General features: G+C 38.2%; 1 protein-coding gene across 1 annotated transcript in view; it reads right to left on the bottom strand.

Moving 5' to 3' along the window:
* Cow (Proteoglycan Cow) overlaps positions 1-18,837 on the bottom strand; it is a 711,953-nt gene that overhangs the window by 266,712 nt on the left and 426,404 nt on the right. The window contains exon 2 of the mRNA XM_065232724.1: positions 2,646-2,766. Within this exon, the coding sequence (XP_065088796.1) occupies positions 2,646-2,766 (121 nt within the window). The remainder of the gene's footprint in view (positions 1-2,645; positions 2,767-18,837) is intronic.

Genomic DNA, 18,837 nt, shown 5'->3' with positions numbered 1-18,837 from the left:
CCGTCAAGCATTTAAACAGCGCGGGAACAAAGGAGACGACGAATTATCTGGGCCTCACCGGTTTACATCTCATTAAGCATTACCGTGACTATTGACAATTCGCCTCTCCGGTCACTCTGTAACTTTTCACTCCTATGGTAAAATCCCATAAGCAAACATCAGTCTGTGCGTGAAACTTGCTGAACATTTCCTTACTCTTTCACTCCTACGAAAATCCCATATGATTCTATCAATCTTTGTGTGAAGAAAAGGTGGCTTGCTGGAGGAATGAAGAGATAAGACAAAGTCCGCTAGATTTCATGCATAGATTGTCAGAAGCTTATGTGATTTTACCATGAGTAAAGAGTTGCAGAGTCGCCGTCAACGTCAATGCTTCCTTTCATAAGGGCCAATGCTGCAAACGTAAATAATTACTTTTTGCGTGAATTTCTCGAAAATGAAAGCTCACTCAAGAAAACCAACATCATGATTGTGTACAGAAAAGTCCTCCTATCCGATAAAATTAGTGGCTTACTTTGATTGACTTTGAAGCACGAGTCATTTACGAAAGAAGCCATTCTTTATGTTTTCGACATTGGTCCTTATGAATGCTCAGTGTCGATATCACGAAACTTTTATTTTGACAGATCGATGTCCAACTATGCCAGTTATACCACTGAGGCAAAATAAAAAAGGGGTCAGCTTTGAGTCAGCTTTTTGCATTTTGATATGTCTTAAGTGGGAATGGCACTGATGAAGACTGCACATTGTAGTCGAAATGCGTATCTGTCATAGGTTCCAAAATTAATTAAGTGGAATATGATAACCTTTTGTGTTGTTTTATTTGACCATACCGGTAACAACCCAATTTCATTACTTCATAATTTTGGTTACTTTTTTCTTAACGTGAAGATTTCCGAGGTACATTTACATTTCAGTGCAGGTGCCATCATGTTCCCGACTTGGTTTTATATTTAAAACATTCTCTAAAAAATGCCTTAAGCTTTACCAATGAAACATTACCTGTACTCAAAGTTCACGACTAAAGCTGGGTTTAGACAGGGCAAGTCAATCAACTGACTTGAACGCGAATTGAACATGTAAACCATGCCATTCAACTGACTTGATCCACTCACTTGAATAAAAAAAAAAAAAAGTGGAACCAGGCTCAACTTTTCAAGCCAATTGAATTCAACTGAGTTGATCATTTGACTTGCCTAGTCTAAACCCAGCTTAACAAGTTATTCGGTAGTTTAAAGGGTGTCCCTCATCAAATTAGATCACGGAAAAAACGTTGTAGAAAATTTCCCATTGGGTATTTTCTCTTGAAAATTCGGGAAGAAGTAGTTTAGAGTGTATTGTTTACATTGTATTTTTATCGCTGTTAGTTTTTCGAAAGTTGGAAAAAATGGCGTCACCCAAAATGCAATGTTGGGAATTGATTATGCGCAAGCACCTGGAAAACCCTCAACTCTCTCATCGGGACATCGGAAAACAACTCGGAATCGCGCAGTCAACGGTGAGTCGTGTGATTAAACGTTACTACGAAACTCTGAGCATCGAACGGAAGGAGAAATGCAATCAGAATGGATGTTCTATTAGTGGTCAGGATCACAAGCGTGTCGTGAAAGCGTTTAAGCGGAATACCAATGCTTCGGTCAGGGATGTGGCCAAAAAGTTGAATCTGTCCCAGTCTTTCGTTCAGAGAGCCAAGGACCGGGAGGGAGTGCATACGTACAAAGTGCAGAAGGCTCCAAATCGTGACGAACTGACGAAGCCTCATTGTCTCATCATGGATGATGAGACTTACGTCAAGGCGGACTTCCAGCAGCTTCCGGGGCTATTGTTCTTCACCGCCCAGCACAAGTTTGATGTTCCGTAGGAAGTAAGGAAGCAGAAACTTTCAAAGTTTGCCAAGAAATACATGATTTGGCAAGCGATGTGCTCATGTGGCAAACGGAGTGCGCCGTTCGTGACTACCGGGATTGTAAACGGTGAGATCTACCTGAGTGTCTACAGAAGCGTCTGCTTCCTTTGTTGAAGCAACACGAGGGCCCTACGATCTTCTGGCCGGATCTAGCTTCGTGCCACTATTCAAATGTTGTCCTGGAGTGGTACGAAGCCAACGGGGTTACTTTTGTACCCAAGGACATGAACCCCCCCCCCCCCCAACGCATCAGAACTAAGGCCCATCGAAAAATATTGGGCTATTACGGAAGCATCCCAAGGAGGTCAAATCTGAGGAAGACATGAATAAAAGTGGGTTTCCGTACAGAAGAAGCTGCAGGCAGATGTTGTACAGAACCTAATGAGTGGAGTTAAGCGTAAGGTGCGAGCGTACGGTTATGGTATTGAAGTTGAATAAAATAAATATGCCAAAAGCTTACTAATGGGTTGTATTTTATTGTCTGAAAGTTTGAAAAGGATCGGTCAACTAGGTAATTTTCTACAGCGGTTTTTTCCGTGATATAATTTGATGTGGGACACCCTTTAAAGCAATTTTGTTTAGTAATTTTCGCAAAATTTTTAACAATTTTGAATTGAAATTTAGACTTCAGATACTGCTTGGGATGCCAGTTTACAACTTCCTCGAACAGTTTAATCATATGTGCCACAAAATTCCACAAAACACAACCAAAAGATGGCTTAACGATTTCGATACTTACTGGACGGATCGTGAATCCACTTTTTCTTCTCCGGAATCTGCTGCTGTAGCTGTTGCTGTTGTTGCAATTGTTGCTGTTGTTGCTTCTGCACTGCGTCCAACTGCTGATTGCTTTTATCATCCTGAAGGCAGAAAACGAGAAAAGAAAGGAAAACATCAGAAAAAAGATTGAAAATATGTAGGTACCCCTCCCTTGTGGTGCAGTCCTTCGACCAATTACGCTGTATGTGATAAGTGTCAGAATCTACAGAAAATCAGCTCATTTGTTTGAAGGACAGCCGAGATATAGTGGTGGGTGGACTGTACCACCCACCGCATATGCGGAGGGATTATTGTATCAACCGAAGCGGATTGAAGGTATTTGCGATGGAAAAATGATTGGTGGTCGGTAGATGGTTACTTTTACATGAAGCTTGGTGTGGTGAAGCGGCAAATAACGATGGAGAGCTGCAATGTGAAGGATAAATTGTTTGTTTGTGAAGTTTGTTATTGCTTCTCTTTGATATTTACTTTTTATTTGGTTTCGGAATGCTTGCTCAAAGTTGCTGGTTCAGAGTAAGAAATGTGGGAATCTATAACCTACGTAAGTAATTTACATAGAAATTCACAAATCTCAATCTTTAATTTTACTGTTTAAATAAAGTGAGTGGTGAACCGTGAAAACGTTCATTATTTAAATGTATGCAACCTCATGCACCTTAGATCGAAATTGCTACAGTAGCAATCTTCAATTTTCCAAACCATTTGCTGGGTAAATTCTGTGAACTTCCGCTAAGTAGAAGATTGGCCATCACTTTGAATTTAGATTTGCCAGTGATCCACGTGCAAACATTCGTGATGCCATAGTAGATCCAAGTCCACAGTTTTACGGACGCCTTGATAGATGGGCGAAACGGGAAACGCAATAAAAAAAAAAGAAATCGAATGGTGGGAAGAAAATTGAAAATCAGCAAATCCTGAAGGACAGCTGGCTCAAGTTGTTTGCTTCTGCTGGCGGCCGAACGAATTGGAATTGTAAATTAGTCCTTCTTTCAATTTCGGAGGCGGCCACACTGCAAACAACGTGGTGGGGAGACCGCACTTTTGTGATCATCAAATGGGGATCAAACCAATCTGCCATCGAGGAGGGAATCGTTCGGTTTCCTCAGATGATAGAAACCGTTGGTTGGTGGGTTTGTCTATGTTATGTACAGTGACGTACAACCGATTGGCGAAAGGAGCGGACATTTTTAAGAAGATTTAGTACCGACCGGGGTCTCGTTGAACATAAACAAAGTACCTGGTGGATGGTAGAAAGCGTGGCAATTTCGAGCAGGAGATAATTTCGTGATGCAGCAATGATGTTATTCCAAGGTTAATCACTGCAAATGCGTTCTGCACCAGCACCTGAGCACGTAACGGTTCCGAAACCAACCAGCAGTAGATGGCCTGTCAATGAGCCAAACTGTGAGCAGTTCTGTTTTTGTTTACATAATTTGTTTCCTTTCCCCACGCCGTCTTTTTTCTGAGTGCACACAAATATAGGAAGTTGGTATATCCTGGTGGTTTTTCGCCACGGTTCTCTACACTCGATGTCTTAGAAGAGCAAATTACCTTGAAATTAGCCTGCTCTTCAGCGAGGATGAAGACAACGAAGACGACGACGACGACGACGACGGTGGTGACGACGTGGATGATTACATTCTTAATTCAATCTACCAGCACGGTTCTATTCGTCTTTGTTCACTTGTTTCACAAGGCTTTGCGTTTTCATTCTGAGAAAATATTCAAAGCACGTGAAAACGTGCCTATTTTCTTTCATTTATTCGCCGCCTAAGCTTTCGAAAGGTGATAAGCTTTGATCAAACTTATTTTCGAGCACATAGCTGACTTAAGTCCTTTGTCTGCTTGTTCACCATTATTGGCTGTTAGCGAGCTGTTGTTGTTTGTAAACAATCAATGAAAAATTCAAAGTAATGATATTCGACTCCGATGATGTAGGCTTCTGAGCGGTGATCCTCTTTTGCTTATCCTGATGAGAAAGGTTTTATTACGTAGCAGCGACTGGATTTTTCCATTCATGGCAACAGGGTTGATATTCATAATGAGCTATAGCCGTTTAGAACTTGGCCTCTTGCGACCATCTTTTTTTCCCTTGATTTGGTTTCCGTTGATCTTGTTTTCCGTACGGAGTACCACTGTTACCGACGCCACACAGTTATAATAAAACATGTAAATTTACGTAACATCAAATGTGACAAATTAACTACAGCGAATCTAACTTTTTTTACGTTTAATTTGAAATTTACACAATATTCTTTTCGTTCCAATGTAAATTTTCACGGACTGTAATATTCAATTCAGAAGTAAATTTCAAATGGGTCTACAACCATAATTGAGGTTATGATTTTAACTCTTGTTTGTTTTCTTTCTGATAGATGTTAAGAAATGAAGTAACTCTTTTATTTTAATTATTAATTTATTTCAATAAAACCTTCTTTTTTCCCCTGATAGAATATTGTTTGTTATGAGATTGAGCATTTAATAAATCAAAATGGTTGATTTATCGATGTTAAACACTTCCTCTTTGTTCTAGCCGTTAGCAATCGCTTCTAGATTGAAACCGCAGGCATACCGCTGCTCCGTCAGCTGATAAACTTAAATTGAATACAGAGCTGAGCAGTTTGGAACACATTATTGGTGAAAAATCTATCATGAAATCCAGATCGTTCCCGTTGTTGTCACTCAGTTATGCGCAATCAATGAGATACAGAGAGAGGTGAAGCAGATCGTGTGTTTCTGTGTTCCTGTAGACCAGGTGATCCAGATCTAAACTGATCAGTTTGAGGTGCCAATACAGGACGGGTAGCTGTAAACTTTGCTTCAACGTATGTCGATGTTACAAACGTGCAAATATCTAGAAGGATCTGTTAACTTGGCTGCTGCAAACAGTGCCCAAAAGAAATTTTCGTTGCACACTTGGTATCTAAGCGAAGAACTAGTTGGGCTTGCTGTATTCGATGAAAGTCTTCCAGACATGGAGCGACAGAATCTCGCACTGTCTATTCGATTGAAACCAGGAGGTAAGAAACCAGAGAGAAAGCGGGATCTACCATTCAAAAACTTGTTGAATGCAACTATTTCACGTTTAGCAACTGCAAACACAGCAAAACTGTTTAATACACTAGGTATAAACAGCAGTTTCCTCACTGTCCCTGTATCGTCGTGGATCAATAATGAAGCCTATATTCATGGTAGGAACATTGTCATAATCTTTATCGAAAATACACCTTTATCCGATCCATTTAACATCAGGGAAACCCGCAATCTCAAAGAAGTCCACAAATTATAGTCCCAATTTTCATTAGACCTAACGAACCAAGCTAAACCGAATGTGCGAATCCAATGCGATGATGGCGATGGATGAATCGGTGATTGCGACGGATGGAGCGGTAATGGCGACCGGTGACCTTACCAAGGTCCTGGCGATGGTGACTGTTGACCTTCCGACGACCTGTGATGATGGCGGCGGTCTCGGAATGGCGCCGATCAAGCTGCGGAAATGGCGTGCAGCGACGAAAAGTGACCCGTGTATTAGAGGTGCGGAGTTAGTGGCGGCTGGACGGAAGGCTTCCGATTTGCTTTCTAGAGAGCTGAGCATCGACGTAGTCGAGCATTTCCCGGGAGATTCGCTCCGTGGAAGAGAGAGACCAACGTACCGTCGCACGGCTTCGCGTACTATGTTTCCGCTATGACCGCCCGAGATGAAATGTCGTCCTCTCCTCTTTGGTTAAAATCCGAACCGAGGTACGCAATTGGCTTCGTACTTCTGCGGTCCGAGCTCTCAAATGTCACAGTCCCCGGGGTTGTAACGTAATGGGGACTCTACCAACGGCTTTTGGCGACCCTTGGGGCGAATTTCGCTTAGCAAAACTAGCGACTTCACGACACTCCGTTTATCTACCTACAAGAGGCGGGCCTTCGCAATGCACCCGGGTCTTGTCCGAATCCAACGGACGGAAATGGCGGCCAAGTTTACGCCACGACAAACCAGACGATGGAAGCCGATCTCGCCGAAAATTCCAGCCCGTACAAAAAAGCCCGTTGAATGAGCTGTCCAACGCGAAATCACAAAATAACTCATGTAATATTTAAATTTGCAAAATTAATCAACAATTACCTTTTTGTATTTAGACACACTATCTACACAGCGGTTTGAAACGCGAACTATTTGCTACAGGCAAGAAAAATCTAAATGCACAAAAAGAGCTATCGAATTAATTAACTGACTCGAACCTAAATCTTTTTGATCGAATTTCACTGAGTTCACACTTGACTGACGAACTTGAAAACCGCGTCAAACACCACTGCTTTCCAGCCGATTCGTTAGCGAAATGACAGAGACTAGAATTTGTTTTTCCCAAGAAACCACGGAATTTATTAAAGATAAAAGGATCGGATATGGCGCGAAAAATCAATGTTTGGCTTAGCCATTTTACTCAGTTGTTCATTTGAATCCTATCTCTTTCACGTATTTCCCAATCTATAAACAAAAGCTACATCTGCTAGCTTGCTATAAAAGCTTCATATCTACAAGCTCACTTTTATCTTGCCATAAAAATCCCGACAAATGTACGTATCACGAAGCTTTTTGCTACATTGCATTGGAAACGAATCACTTTTTTTTAATTGCATTGAAATTCTTAATTAATTACAAGATTCAAATACTAACTATAGTTATTCTAAACTAAACTAAAAATTGAAAGAAAATAAACGTACGACGTTACAGTGAGAAAAGGTGTCCCCGAAAGATTTTGAAAGCTAAGCCCCACCCTACAGTGGGAAACCCTATATTTACACCTTTCGTTTCAACTTACACTGCATTTCTACTTGCCCCGGTGTACCTTACATGATTTCGTGACGCTGCTTCGGTGAAATGGTACCCCATACCATCGATAAAGACGTAATCCTACTTCAAAAGTCAGTTCTTTTCATTGCTAAACAGCGTATGAAATAGTGGTGAGTGAAGGGCACCACCCACTGTGATTTTTGGGAGATTTGTGTATCCGATTGGGGGTGAAACACTTATTAACGGGTGGAAATTTGTCAGTGCACACTGATTATGTTATTGTATAATGACTAAAAAATACAGGAACATTATTTGATCAGACTTCCGATTTTCCAAATGCGAACTGTAAGGCTTTGTGTTTAACAACTTCCATAAGATTTTGTACCGCTGTTGTATCAACCTTATTTGATGCTGAACGTCAATTTGCTTTGAACTGTTTCTCCTTTCCAACTGCTTTCTGAGTTTTCTTGAGGTTCCGCTTAACGATCAGTGCTGTGGTCGATCGCGGGTAGTCGATGACTACTTAGCTCCAAACCGAAAAAAAAAGTTAGGGTTATTTAACTTCAAAAATACACCGATTTTTATACATTACCTGATAGAGCTTTGCTTTCTGAGCACAACGATATTTTTATCGATCCCGTAGACATTCATCTCGATTTTTAAATCTAGATTTAAATTTTTGATCGTTGACACTTAATCTATTCGTTGACAGCTCGTTCCCATACAAAGTCCCACCAAGGGGCCCTAAGATGGTGATTTTCGCTAATGTAAACGTTCTTATTTAAAATAGTTCCAGTTCACCAAAATTGATGAAATTTTGGATTTCGGTTCCATTTTTAATGCAGATAACGAATATGTATTTACCAATACCTCTAAACAACCCAATTCAATAAAAAAAAGGAAAGACGTTTTAATGAGGGCAATATATTACCGAAAAAGTTAAATACTTAAACTATACTGCATTTAGCTAGGTTACCTTCGAACACTTGCGCCTAGACTTGCGGCCCTGATTTACAAGTCTCTGATCCACATTTTCAGGTGAAAATTGAAAAATCTCTAAATTTGAAATGGCTTGCGCCCATGGTAAACATGTTCAGGGAAAAATTGATAAAAATCGTAATATTTGAAGTGGCTAGTGCCCCTGATACAAACGAAAAGGAAAATATATAAAATAAATGTTACATTTTAAATGACCCTGGTACAAAAATTCAGAGAAAATTTAAAGAAATGTTAGATTTGAAATAATTTGCGCCTCTTGTACATATACAGAATGACAAAAAATGATAAAAACCTTGAAATTTGAAATACCTCTAAAAGTCATGTTCAGAAAATAATTGAAAAATAATAAATTTGAACTTACTTGCGCCCCTGATATGCATGATCAGGGATAAACAGTCGTTAAAATTGGACTCATCAAGTCATTAAGAACTGTTTTGAAGTAAATCAGTACCTTTTCAAGTTACAAAGACGAATAAAATCAGAATCATTCAGTTCTTATAGAAGTGATTTTGAAGTGGTTCAGAGCTATCCGAGGTGATTTAAACATTTTCGTTGTGATTTAGTACTTTCCAAAGTGACACCGAACATTTCTGCAGTGATTCAATAATTTCAGAAGGGATTCCGATTGTTATCAACTGATTCAGTACTTTCCGAAGTGGTTAAGAATTATTGCTGAAGGGCTTCAGTACTTTTCGAAATGATTTCGATCGTTTGTGAAGTGGTTAGGTACTTTCCGAAGAGATTTTGAACATTGAATGAAGCTGCAATTGTGGCAGTAGGAGTTGTAGAGAACGCTCTAGACAAAGCCATTAGGTACATCCGTTGGAGATGGCTCAATTTCGTCTGAACTGTTCTTACCTCTCCTTGCTGCCACCTCGAAAAACATCTAGGCCAATATTGGTCGCACAACTGTTGTGTAAATTTATGTACTTAGGTTTTAGTCCCCAGGTTTTCCCAATGGGTGTTCTGCACTGGCCAAAGGCCATGCATGCTTTTTTGACTCTGAATTCAATTTAACTTGACTACTCACATCGGTCTAACAGCCAAACAAAACTCAGAAAATAAGACAGCAGAAGTTGTGTTTGGATTAACCAAATGACCAACATGGTGAAACCCACGTTTAACTACTCTAAGAGCGTTCTGCAATTCATGGATAAAGTTCTTATGCACTAACCAACTATCAGAACGAGATAGTCATCAACTAAACCATAGGTAGGAAAGCCGCTGTTCCCTAAACAGCGTATCTGCATCGAAATTCCACAATAGTGGTGGCATAACTCCTCCTTGAGGACATCTATGGACACTCAATTTCAAACTATCTGCTTGGTGTGGAGAATAGATAGCGGTTCTTGATCATCTGGTAAATCCAACTTTTTTTTAAATTCTTTATTAAAGAGATTTTTAGCCTTAGGCTAGTTCATCTCTAAACCGTAAATCCAATTGGTAATAGGGTTTTTGATTTAATTTCCGTTCTACTAAGAATAACCTACACTTAACCTCTCTTTTTTGTATGGATATGAACCCAATTATTCCAAATTTATTTACCTTTCTAAACGTAGACTGTAAATGTTTAAGGAACATTAGAGCGTTTTTCGTTGTGTGGCAAACAAGGTTGCAAATACTCATTTCAGCTAAAACAATGTTTTTTTTTTTAATTATGAAATAATTAGATGCCATGATCATATTTTGAATTGGTAGGATACAAGAAAAGGTTGCAAAGAATGTGTTTGACATATTAAACCTGTTTATTTCACTTCATGAGAATCACAATCAGCGATTTTTCACACACTCGCTAACTCACTCACGCACTCACTCACTCAGCGATCAGAAAATCGCTGATTGTGACTCATAGAAAGCAAAATTTACAGGTTTTATGTTTCAAACGCATACTTTGTAACGAGTTCTGGCCACACTGCCTTCGTGATCGGTTGATGTTTTAAGTGCGTCCGGTAATTTGTTCTTTTAAATATGAAATGTATTGTCAAGTGTTAGTTTTCAGTATTAGAATTCATAGGATATAGAAATTATTTTTGAGAAAAGCCGTAATTTCTCGATCGGTGGTCCTAATTTGTGTCGCGAATTAGTACAATCTTTCGTCCACCATGATGTTTTTTTTTTCGATCGGTTGCTTGGTTTTTTTTTCACCGGCCGGGGCGCGTTGTAGTGTATGTGAAATGTGTTCTTTTCTCTGTTTCTCCCCCTTTAATTTTGCCCGCAAGAGGAGGTGCGCTATAATGAGAAAAATCTCATTTCGTCGTCCGTCGCGAAATTCGTGTCAGCTGGTGCGAGAAGAGCGTGTGAAAGAAGAGAGAGAAGCAAGTTGGAAGATCGCGCGCATATAGCATGCTGCTCTGCTGGATCTTGTTTTTCAGCCAGCAGCAGCATTGGCTTTGTGAATGGATAATCCTCAGAAAATTCGAGTGAGAAAAAGCATCGGGAACCCGACGGGATGACGGAAAAAATAAAGAAGAAAAGGCTGTGGGTGTAGTGTGGATCGTTGCTATCAAGCAGAGCTTGGAAGTAAGCGATCGGTTCTATTTGAATTTTGTGTTTCTGGCGGTTTGTGCGACTAGAATCGGCGGGAGGAAAATTAAATATAATTATTGTGAGGCTATTAGTAGTGTTGGCTGATGTGTAGAAAGAGCTTTTGGAGCTAACTATTGTGTCTGAATTGGAAAGATTTCGTGTGTTTAAGTTTCGATTTCACTATCGTGATTGTGTTTGGTCATGTTTGATAGTTTATTGTAGCTTAGAATCGACCCAAGAAATGTAACGGTGGAAGTGGGACTTGACCGCGTGGATCTTTTATTAGGTTTTTGCAAAATGCATTACTTTGTGCACAGAGTGGAAAGATATTTAGTTGTGGTTGTTTAGAGATGACTAGAGAAAGATAAGCATCAGGAATGCGCTCCCGGATGTATTGATTTGGTGAGTGTGTTTCAGTTGAAGATTGTTCTTACACATTTCTCGATTGCATTTTCGAGGGGACGTGTCTGCTTTTGTGGGCAGTGCGTTTGATTGTCGGTTTGGTGTGGTTGGTTGCTCACTCGCGCGTTGTGGCGCCGCCATCAGGTAGGGGAAAATCTCTCCTATCTGATGGTGGTGTTGGCATGCGTGGGCGGGATGCTGGTTGCGCCGGATTGGCGATGGGATGCATTGTTTGCGGGAGTGGATGCGTCCCTTCGGGGGAGTATTCGAGATTTATGTATGTTCATCGTTCATCGTTTCATTTGTCAGAGTGATGACCACGGTCGCATGATCCATGTTCCTCGGATTTTTACGGTTAGGTGTATACGAATAGTTCACTATGATTTTATTTCCATCTTGATATAGTTTGAGCTTGAATACATCCTAGGTCCTATTATATTATTATTAAATATTCATTGATAAATATTTATAACAGGGTCAAAACACAACTGGAAGAAGCAACGTAACATCATTTGATTTTCTCTAATGTATGTTTAACGTTCATATAACAGTGAAATTAACCATTTTATTTTTCCTTTCCAGGATAGAAAGTTACATAACTTATTGTTATATTTATTTGTATATTTGTAAATACTTATTTAATCAAATTCTGAATCTGAGTGATGAGGAAGCTTATTGTGTTCGCGAGCCCTCCGTTTAGGCTGGACGCATTGATTTAAATCTTTAAGTTTATTTTCAGCTCTTCGACATTTTTAGATTAATATTATATGATTCACTATTTTCAGCCTTCGTTCAGGAAAATACAAACAACATTGGAATGCATTATTACAATTGCATGAAAACTGTTAACTGTCCAAATAACCTCGATTTTTCTGACTATTGATGCATTATGAAAGTTTACCATTATTTTAAAAAAAGCATTCCATATTGCATTAAGAAATTCCATGGTGCATAATAAAGTGTTTGTTTCAATTCCAATAAAATATCAGAAGTTGAAATCAGTTGAATGTATTGAGGTTAACTGAAATCAAGCTTATTTGTATTTTGTAGTACTTGTTTATTTAACATTATTTTATATATTGCATGACTAGTAAATTAGTTTTATTTCACATATTTAAAATCTCATTATATCACTATATAACTATCATTATATAACTATAATTTTCATTTCTAGAAAATAGTTGTCCTGTAGATCCTGAAGGACCAGAAGGCGTATCAAATAGCTTATCATTGCTATTTACTTTTATTTTATTATAATATAATATGAATTTGGCCGGTTGCTTTTGGTGCAGCTCCACTTGGTTATTTGGCTGAGATCATTCCTTTTTATTTATTTATACAGTAACCCCTCCCTATCTTTTAAACATCAATTCAGCTTATCGTTTACCAAAACGAACCTAGCTGCAAACCCTACCCTCTTACCCAACATCCCAGTGACTCCTCGTGGAAGTGCAGAGGGTTTCTCGGCTTCCATCAAAGCGAGTGTCACGTCAACACATTCCTACCCATTCCTTTCTTGACCTGCGTTCAGGCGCGGCTGGCGCTGGTATTGCCTAATTTGAGATCACCAGTTTTTACACATTGAGGATGATTGCTAGTCCCAAGCATCGTCTATTGGTTCTCTGTGTAATTACAGCTGATCTAGCAATAACAGAGTAGTAACCGTGGGCGGTCAATCATGCTCATGCTCATGCTCTCAAACGCATACTTTGTAACCTCTTCTTGTAAGTTACAAGTAAAACATGCCATCATACCATCTTTTAGTTTTATTATTCCGAAAAACATTATTTTAACTGAAATGAGTATTTGCAACCTTGGTGGCAAATGCCACCTTCACCACCTATAAAGTACGGTGCTGCTCATCGTGCAGAGCGATAAAGTGCAAATATGTTGTAACATACCATATCAACTATATAATACACTATTCAAAACGTCATTTTTAAGATCGTTACTTTAGGCAGATTTACATTTTAAGGCCGCAAGTCAATGTTGGGTGCGACTACTTAGCTCAAATTTTATGAACACAGCACTGTTAACGATTGTCCAATATTTTTCTATGCTTCTGTGTTAATTTTCTTTTAGATGTCACTGCTGTTCTCAATGGTGACATCTATCAGAAATTACGCATACACTTAGTTCCGTTAATTGTTAACAGGGGCAGTTAGATTAAAATCCAAAGTTCCTCCTTTTTTACTTATTCTGCACATAAAATACTTTCTAAGCCCCACCTCTGACAGGATTTTTCGCCGTTTTTATCAATATAGTGGGGCAGAATATGTAAAAAAGGAGGGACTTCGGATGTTCATCTAAATGGATATACAAACATGTTTTGCAGTGTCAGGGTACTCTATTTTGTAGTCTGTGCGAGGGAGATCACAAATAGAGTGTCATTAAAATACAAGGCACGTTGAGAGATTGAGTTCGTGAGAGCGAATATTCTGTCACAAATTTGAATTTTTTGGCTCTTTGTTCACCAAATTTAAATCGCTGAAAATTTAGTAAAATTTTGCTGATTTTAGACTTGATTTTAGATCAGCAAAAGCAAATTAATGCTGCTGTATCTTCCAGCAATTCCAACTTCTGTCAAAATGACAACATTTTACTGAAAATCAGTAATAATTTAACATTTCCTTTTTTTCTGGTTTTTTTCAGCAATCCCAAATTCTGTCATTTAGCAGCATTTTGCTGAAAAGACTCAATAAATTGATATTTTTCTTACTAGGAGCATGCAGCTTCTGAAGCAGATTGTTGATACAAATACACAAATAATATAGAATCAACAACAAGATCACCTGGTTCTTTGCCATATATATATATACGCTAACAGTTTGACAGTTCATTACTGGGTGTCCAGCAAACCGTTTATGTTGGGTACACGACGTTAGGCATACGGACGTTAGGCATAATGTAAGATAGGCATAATGGACGTTGGGCATAAAGGAGGTTAGGCATAATGGACGTTGGGCATACGGACGTTAGGCATAATGTACGATAGGCATAATGGACGTTGGACATAAAGGACGTTAGGCATAATGGACGCTAGGCATAATCTACCCGATGAATTCCAGAAGGATGATAATGGGGACCGTCTATTGATTGCTGATTTCAGTGACAATAATGAAAGAGCCTTAATTATTGGATCTCATGAAAACTTGCGACGTCTTGGACAGGCAAAGTATTGGGTTACAGATGGTACGTTTGCCACAGTTCCTTATTTGTTTCGGTAACTCGTCACTGTTCATGGAAGTATCACTCCCTCACATCAGCAGACGGTTCCGCTGGTTTTCATTCTGATGACAAAAAAAAACAGAAGCGTTGTATCGAAAAGTATGGCAGGAAATCCTGGAAGCAGCAGGTATGTTTTTTTTTTTTGTTATTGAATGAAAAACCACAGAATTCACCATTCTTCATTTCATGAGCTGTTCTTTGGCATCATATTTTATTCAACCTTAGCTGTTTTTTTTTTGTTATTGAATGAAAAATCGAGCTGTTTTTTGAGGAAAACCTTTTATTCTTTGACAATTGCAATATGTGTGTAAGAATATATTACAACAAAGGTGTGATTTTTTATTTCTATATGCGATTGATTTCAAGATATAGTTCAAAACTATGCTGAGTTTTCATTGTCAGATTACTTAACCGCTATCACTACTAATATTAGATCTAAGTAAATATGTCGAAACAGGTTTCTAGAGTTGCACAGCAGCAAGGTATTTTATGCCTAACGTCCATTATGCCTAACGTATATTATGCCCAACGTCCGTATGCCTAACGTATTTATGACTAATGGGGTACACTCTCCAGCAATACGTTTTACTGAAATCTAAATCTCAAATTTGGTGTGTGGGTACTGGTAGTAAAGTGGGTAAAACTGTATGGGGAAACATAATTTTTATTGAATTGTAGCTTTTTGAACAAAATAATCCGGGGAATAAGTGAACGGCAAACTACAAGAATGATTTGTTTAGGTTGTCGTTCACATTTTTTTATCTTAATATGCATTGAAAGCGAATTATTTTATTTTTATTTTTATTTTTATTTTTATTTTTATTTAATACATCCATCTGACAATAAGTCTTAATGAACCAGAAGCCATAACAAATACTAAATGTATCTGGAGTTAATAATACGTCTCTGGAATTGAGCAGCAGGTTTCCCAAACTCGAACAACTCTTCAACTGTAGAAAACGTGCGAATCATACTCGTAACAGGTTCATGTTGTCCAAAAGAAGAGCGGTGTGAGTCTTGACGCAATAGGAACGTTGAGCGTAGAAATCTGCTTGGCGCACGAAAGTTCAAGCAAGAGAGTAAGTGGGTAGAGTAAATTTCACCACTTAATAACTTCGCGACGAATGTTGCCTGTTGAATTTGTCGCCGTCGTTGTAACGTGTCCATGCTTAGCAAGCGACATCTCTCAGCATACGGAGGTAAGTTTCGTGGATCTCTCCAAGGAAGTTGTCTTAATGCTCGACGAATGAATGTTTTTTGGATACGTTCTATTCTGATGTTCCAGGAAAGTTGGTAGGGAGTCCAAACAACAGATGCAGTCTCGATAATCGGACGAACGAGTGAACAGTACACAGCAAAAAAATAATTTTGATATCACATCAAAGTGGATGCACTACAATCATGTCGAAAATTTCATGTAATTTTTATGACCACATAAATAAACAAATGCAGTAAAAGCAGCGTAATGTCAGTTCATGCATTGTATTAATGATAATTTTGTCCTTTTTAGCAAGTAATATTACACCATATTTTCGACATGATTGTAGTGCATCCACTTTGACGTGATATCAAAATTATTTTTTTGCTGTGTACAGTGCTTTTAAACAGTACGGATCCGAAAAATCTCTTGAGATTCTGGATATAAAACCAAGCTGACGATAAGCCTTTTTTTTTTTTTTTTTTTTTTTTTAACTCTTTATTTGTTCCAAATTCAAAATAAATTACATTTTATTTTAACCTAGGTGCTCCAGTTACTGCAGTAACGTACCAGCCTTAATTGTTATGATATATATCTAAGTGTTTTTACATTGTTCATGTCTTGGCAATTCAGTATTTTAAACAGGTTTTTTAACCTGCATGTCAGTATAACAATTGATATCTTAAAACTAAAAACTAAAAATAAATCTTATCTAAGTATAAAGGGAATTAATCGTTGCAATTGAGGATTGCAACGATTTTTGCCTGAAATTATTAATTATTTTGTTGGACATTTGTGCTAAAGTCTCAACATTCGAAATTCTATGTACTTCGGTTGTACTGTACCAGGGAGGCAACTTCAAAATCATTTTCAGAATTTTGTTCTGAATCCTTTGAAGTGCTTTTTTCCTGGTAGTGCAACAACTAGACCATATTGGCACAGCGTAAAGCATGGCCGGTCTAAAAACTTGTTTAAATATTAGAAGTTTATTCGTCAGGCAAAGTTTGGATTTCCTGTTTATAAGAGGATACAAACATTTTATATATTTGTTACATTTGGCTTGAATGCCCTCAATGTGATCTTTAAAAGTTAATTTTTGGTCAAGTATTAATCCAAGATATTTCACTTGGTTTGACCAGGAAATTGGAACTCCGTTCATAGTGACTATGTGACTACTACTAGGTTTCAAAAACGAAGCTCTAGGCTTATGTGGAAATATTATAAGTTGAGTTTTGGAAGCGTTGGGAGAAATCTTCCATTTTTGTAAATAAGAAGAGAAAATATCTAAACTTTTCTGCAGTCTGCTGCAAATAACACGAAGACTTCTTCCTTTAGCGGAAATGCCTGTGTCATCAGCGAACAAAGATTTGTGACAACCCTGAGGCAAATCAGGGAGGTCCGAAGTGAAAATGTTATACAATATAGGCCCAAGAATGCTACCCTGAGGAACTCCTGCCCTAACAGGTAGCCGATTAGATTTGGAATTTTGATAATTTACTTGAAGAGTTCTGTCAGTTAAATAATTTTGAACTAATTTCATAATATAAAGTGGAAAATTAAACTTTTTCAATTTAGCAATCAAACCTTCATGCCAAACACTGTCGAATGCTTTTTCTATGTCTAGAAGAGCAACTCCAGTTGAGTGGCCTTCAGATTTGTTTGAACGAATTAAATTGTTAACTCTTAAGAGTTGATGAGTAGTTGAATGCCCATGGCGAAATCCAAACTGCTCATCTGCAAAAATTGAGTTCGTATTGATGTGAAGCATCATTCTATTCAAAATTATTTTTTCAAAAAGTTTACTTATTGAAGAAAGCAAACTTATACGGTAGCTAGAAGCTTCAGCTGGATTTTTATCCGGCTTCAAAATTGGAACAACTTTTGCATTTTTCCATTTATCAGGAAAGTATGCCAAATGGAAACATCTGTTAAATAATTTGACCAAGAAAGACAAGGTACTCTCTGGGAGTTTTTTGATGAGGATATAGAAAATTCCATCATCACCTGGAGCTTTCATATTTTGAAACTTTTTAGTTATAGACCTTACTTCGTCCAAATCAGTCCCCCAGGTATCATCAAAAATATTTTCCCGAGAGAAAATATTCAGAAAATCCCGAGCAACCTGATTCTCAATAGGACTAGTAAGACCCAAACTGAAATTATGGGAACTCTCGAATTGCTTAGCAAGTTTCTGAGCTTTTTCCAAATTTGTGATCAAAATTTTACCACCTTCTTTAAGCGCTGGAATAGGCTTTTGAGGTTTTTTCAAAATTTTTGTGAGTTTCCAAAAGGGTTTGGAACTCGGGTCTAATTTAGAAACATTATTTTCAAAAGTTTTGTTCCTCAGGGCAGAGAATCGCTTTTTAATTTGTTTTTGCAAATCCCGCCAGATAACTTTCATGGCAGGATCGCGTGTTCTTTGATATTGTCTCCTACGGACATTTTTAAGACGGATCAAGAGCTGAAGATCATCGTCTATTATAATTGAATCGAATTTAACCTCGCATTTTGATACTGAGGCAGCTCTTGCTTCAACTATAGAAGTAGTCAGAGATTCAAGAGCATAATTAATTTCATCTTTGGTTTGCAAAGGAATGTTTGGATCGAAGTTATATTCCATAAATGTTCGATACTGCTCCCAATCAGCTCTATGGTAATTGAAAGTAGAGCTGTTGGGATTACAAATTATTTCTTGGGATATTTCAAAAGTTACTGGAAGGTGATCAGAACCGAAGTCAGCATGGGTAACCAATTGGCTACAAAGATGACATGAATCAGTTAAGACCAAATCAATAGTTGAGGGATTTCTTGCAGAAGAAAAGCATGTTGGGCTGTTTGGATATTGAATAGTGTAATAACCTGCAGAACAATCATCAAACAGAATATTACCATTGGAATTGCTTTGAGCATTATTCCATGAGCGGTGTTTTGCATTAAAATCACCAATAATGAAGAATTTAGACCTATGACGGGTAAGTTTCTGGAGGTCACCCTTGAGAAAATTCTTTTGCT

The sequence above is a fragment of the Ochlerotatus camptorhynchus genome, unplaced genomic scaffold, assembly GCF_037179485.1.
Source record: "Ochlerotatus camptorhynchus isolate MF236.1 unplaced genomic scaffold, CSIRO-AGI_Acam_v1.1 ptg000371l, whole genome shotgun sequence".
NCBI lineage: Eukaryota > Metazoa > Arthropoda > Insecta > Diptera > Culicidae > Ochlerotatus > Ochlerotatus camptorhynchus.
This window is presented reverse-complemented; position numbering and strand designations above follow the sequence as displayed.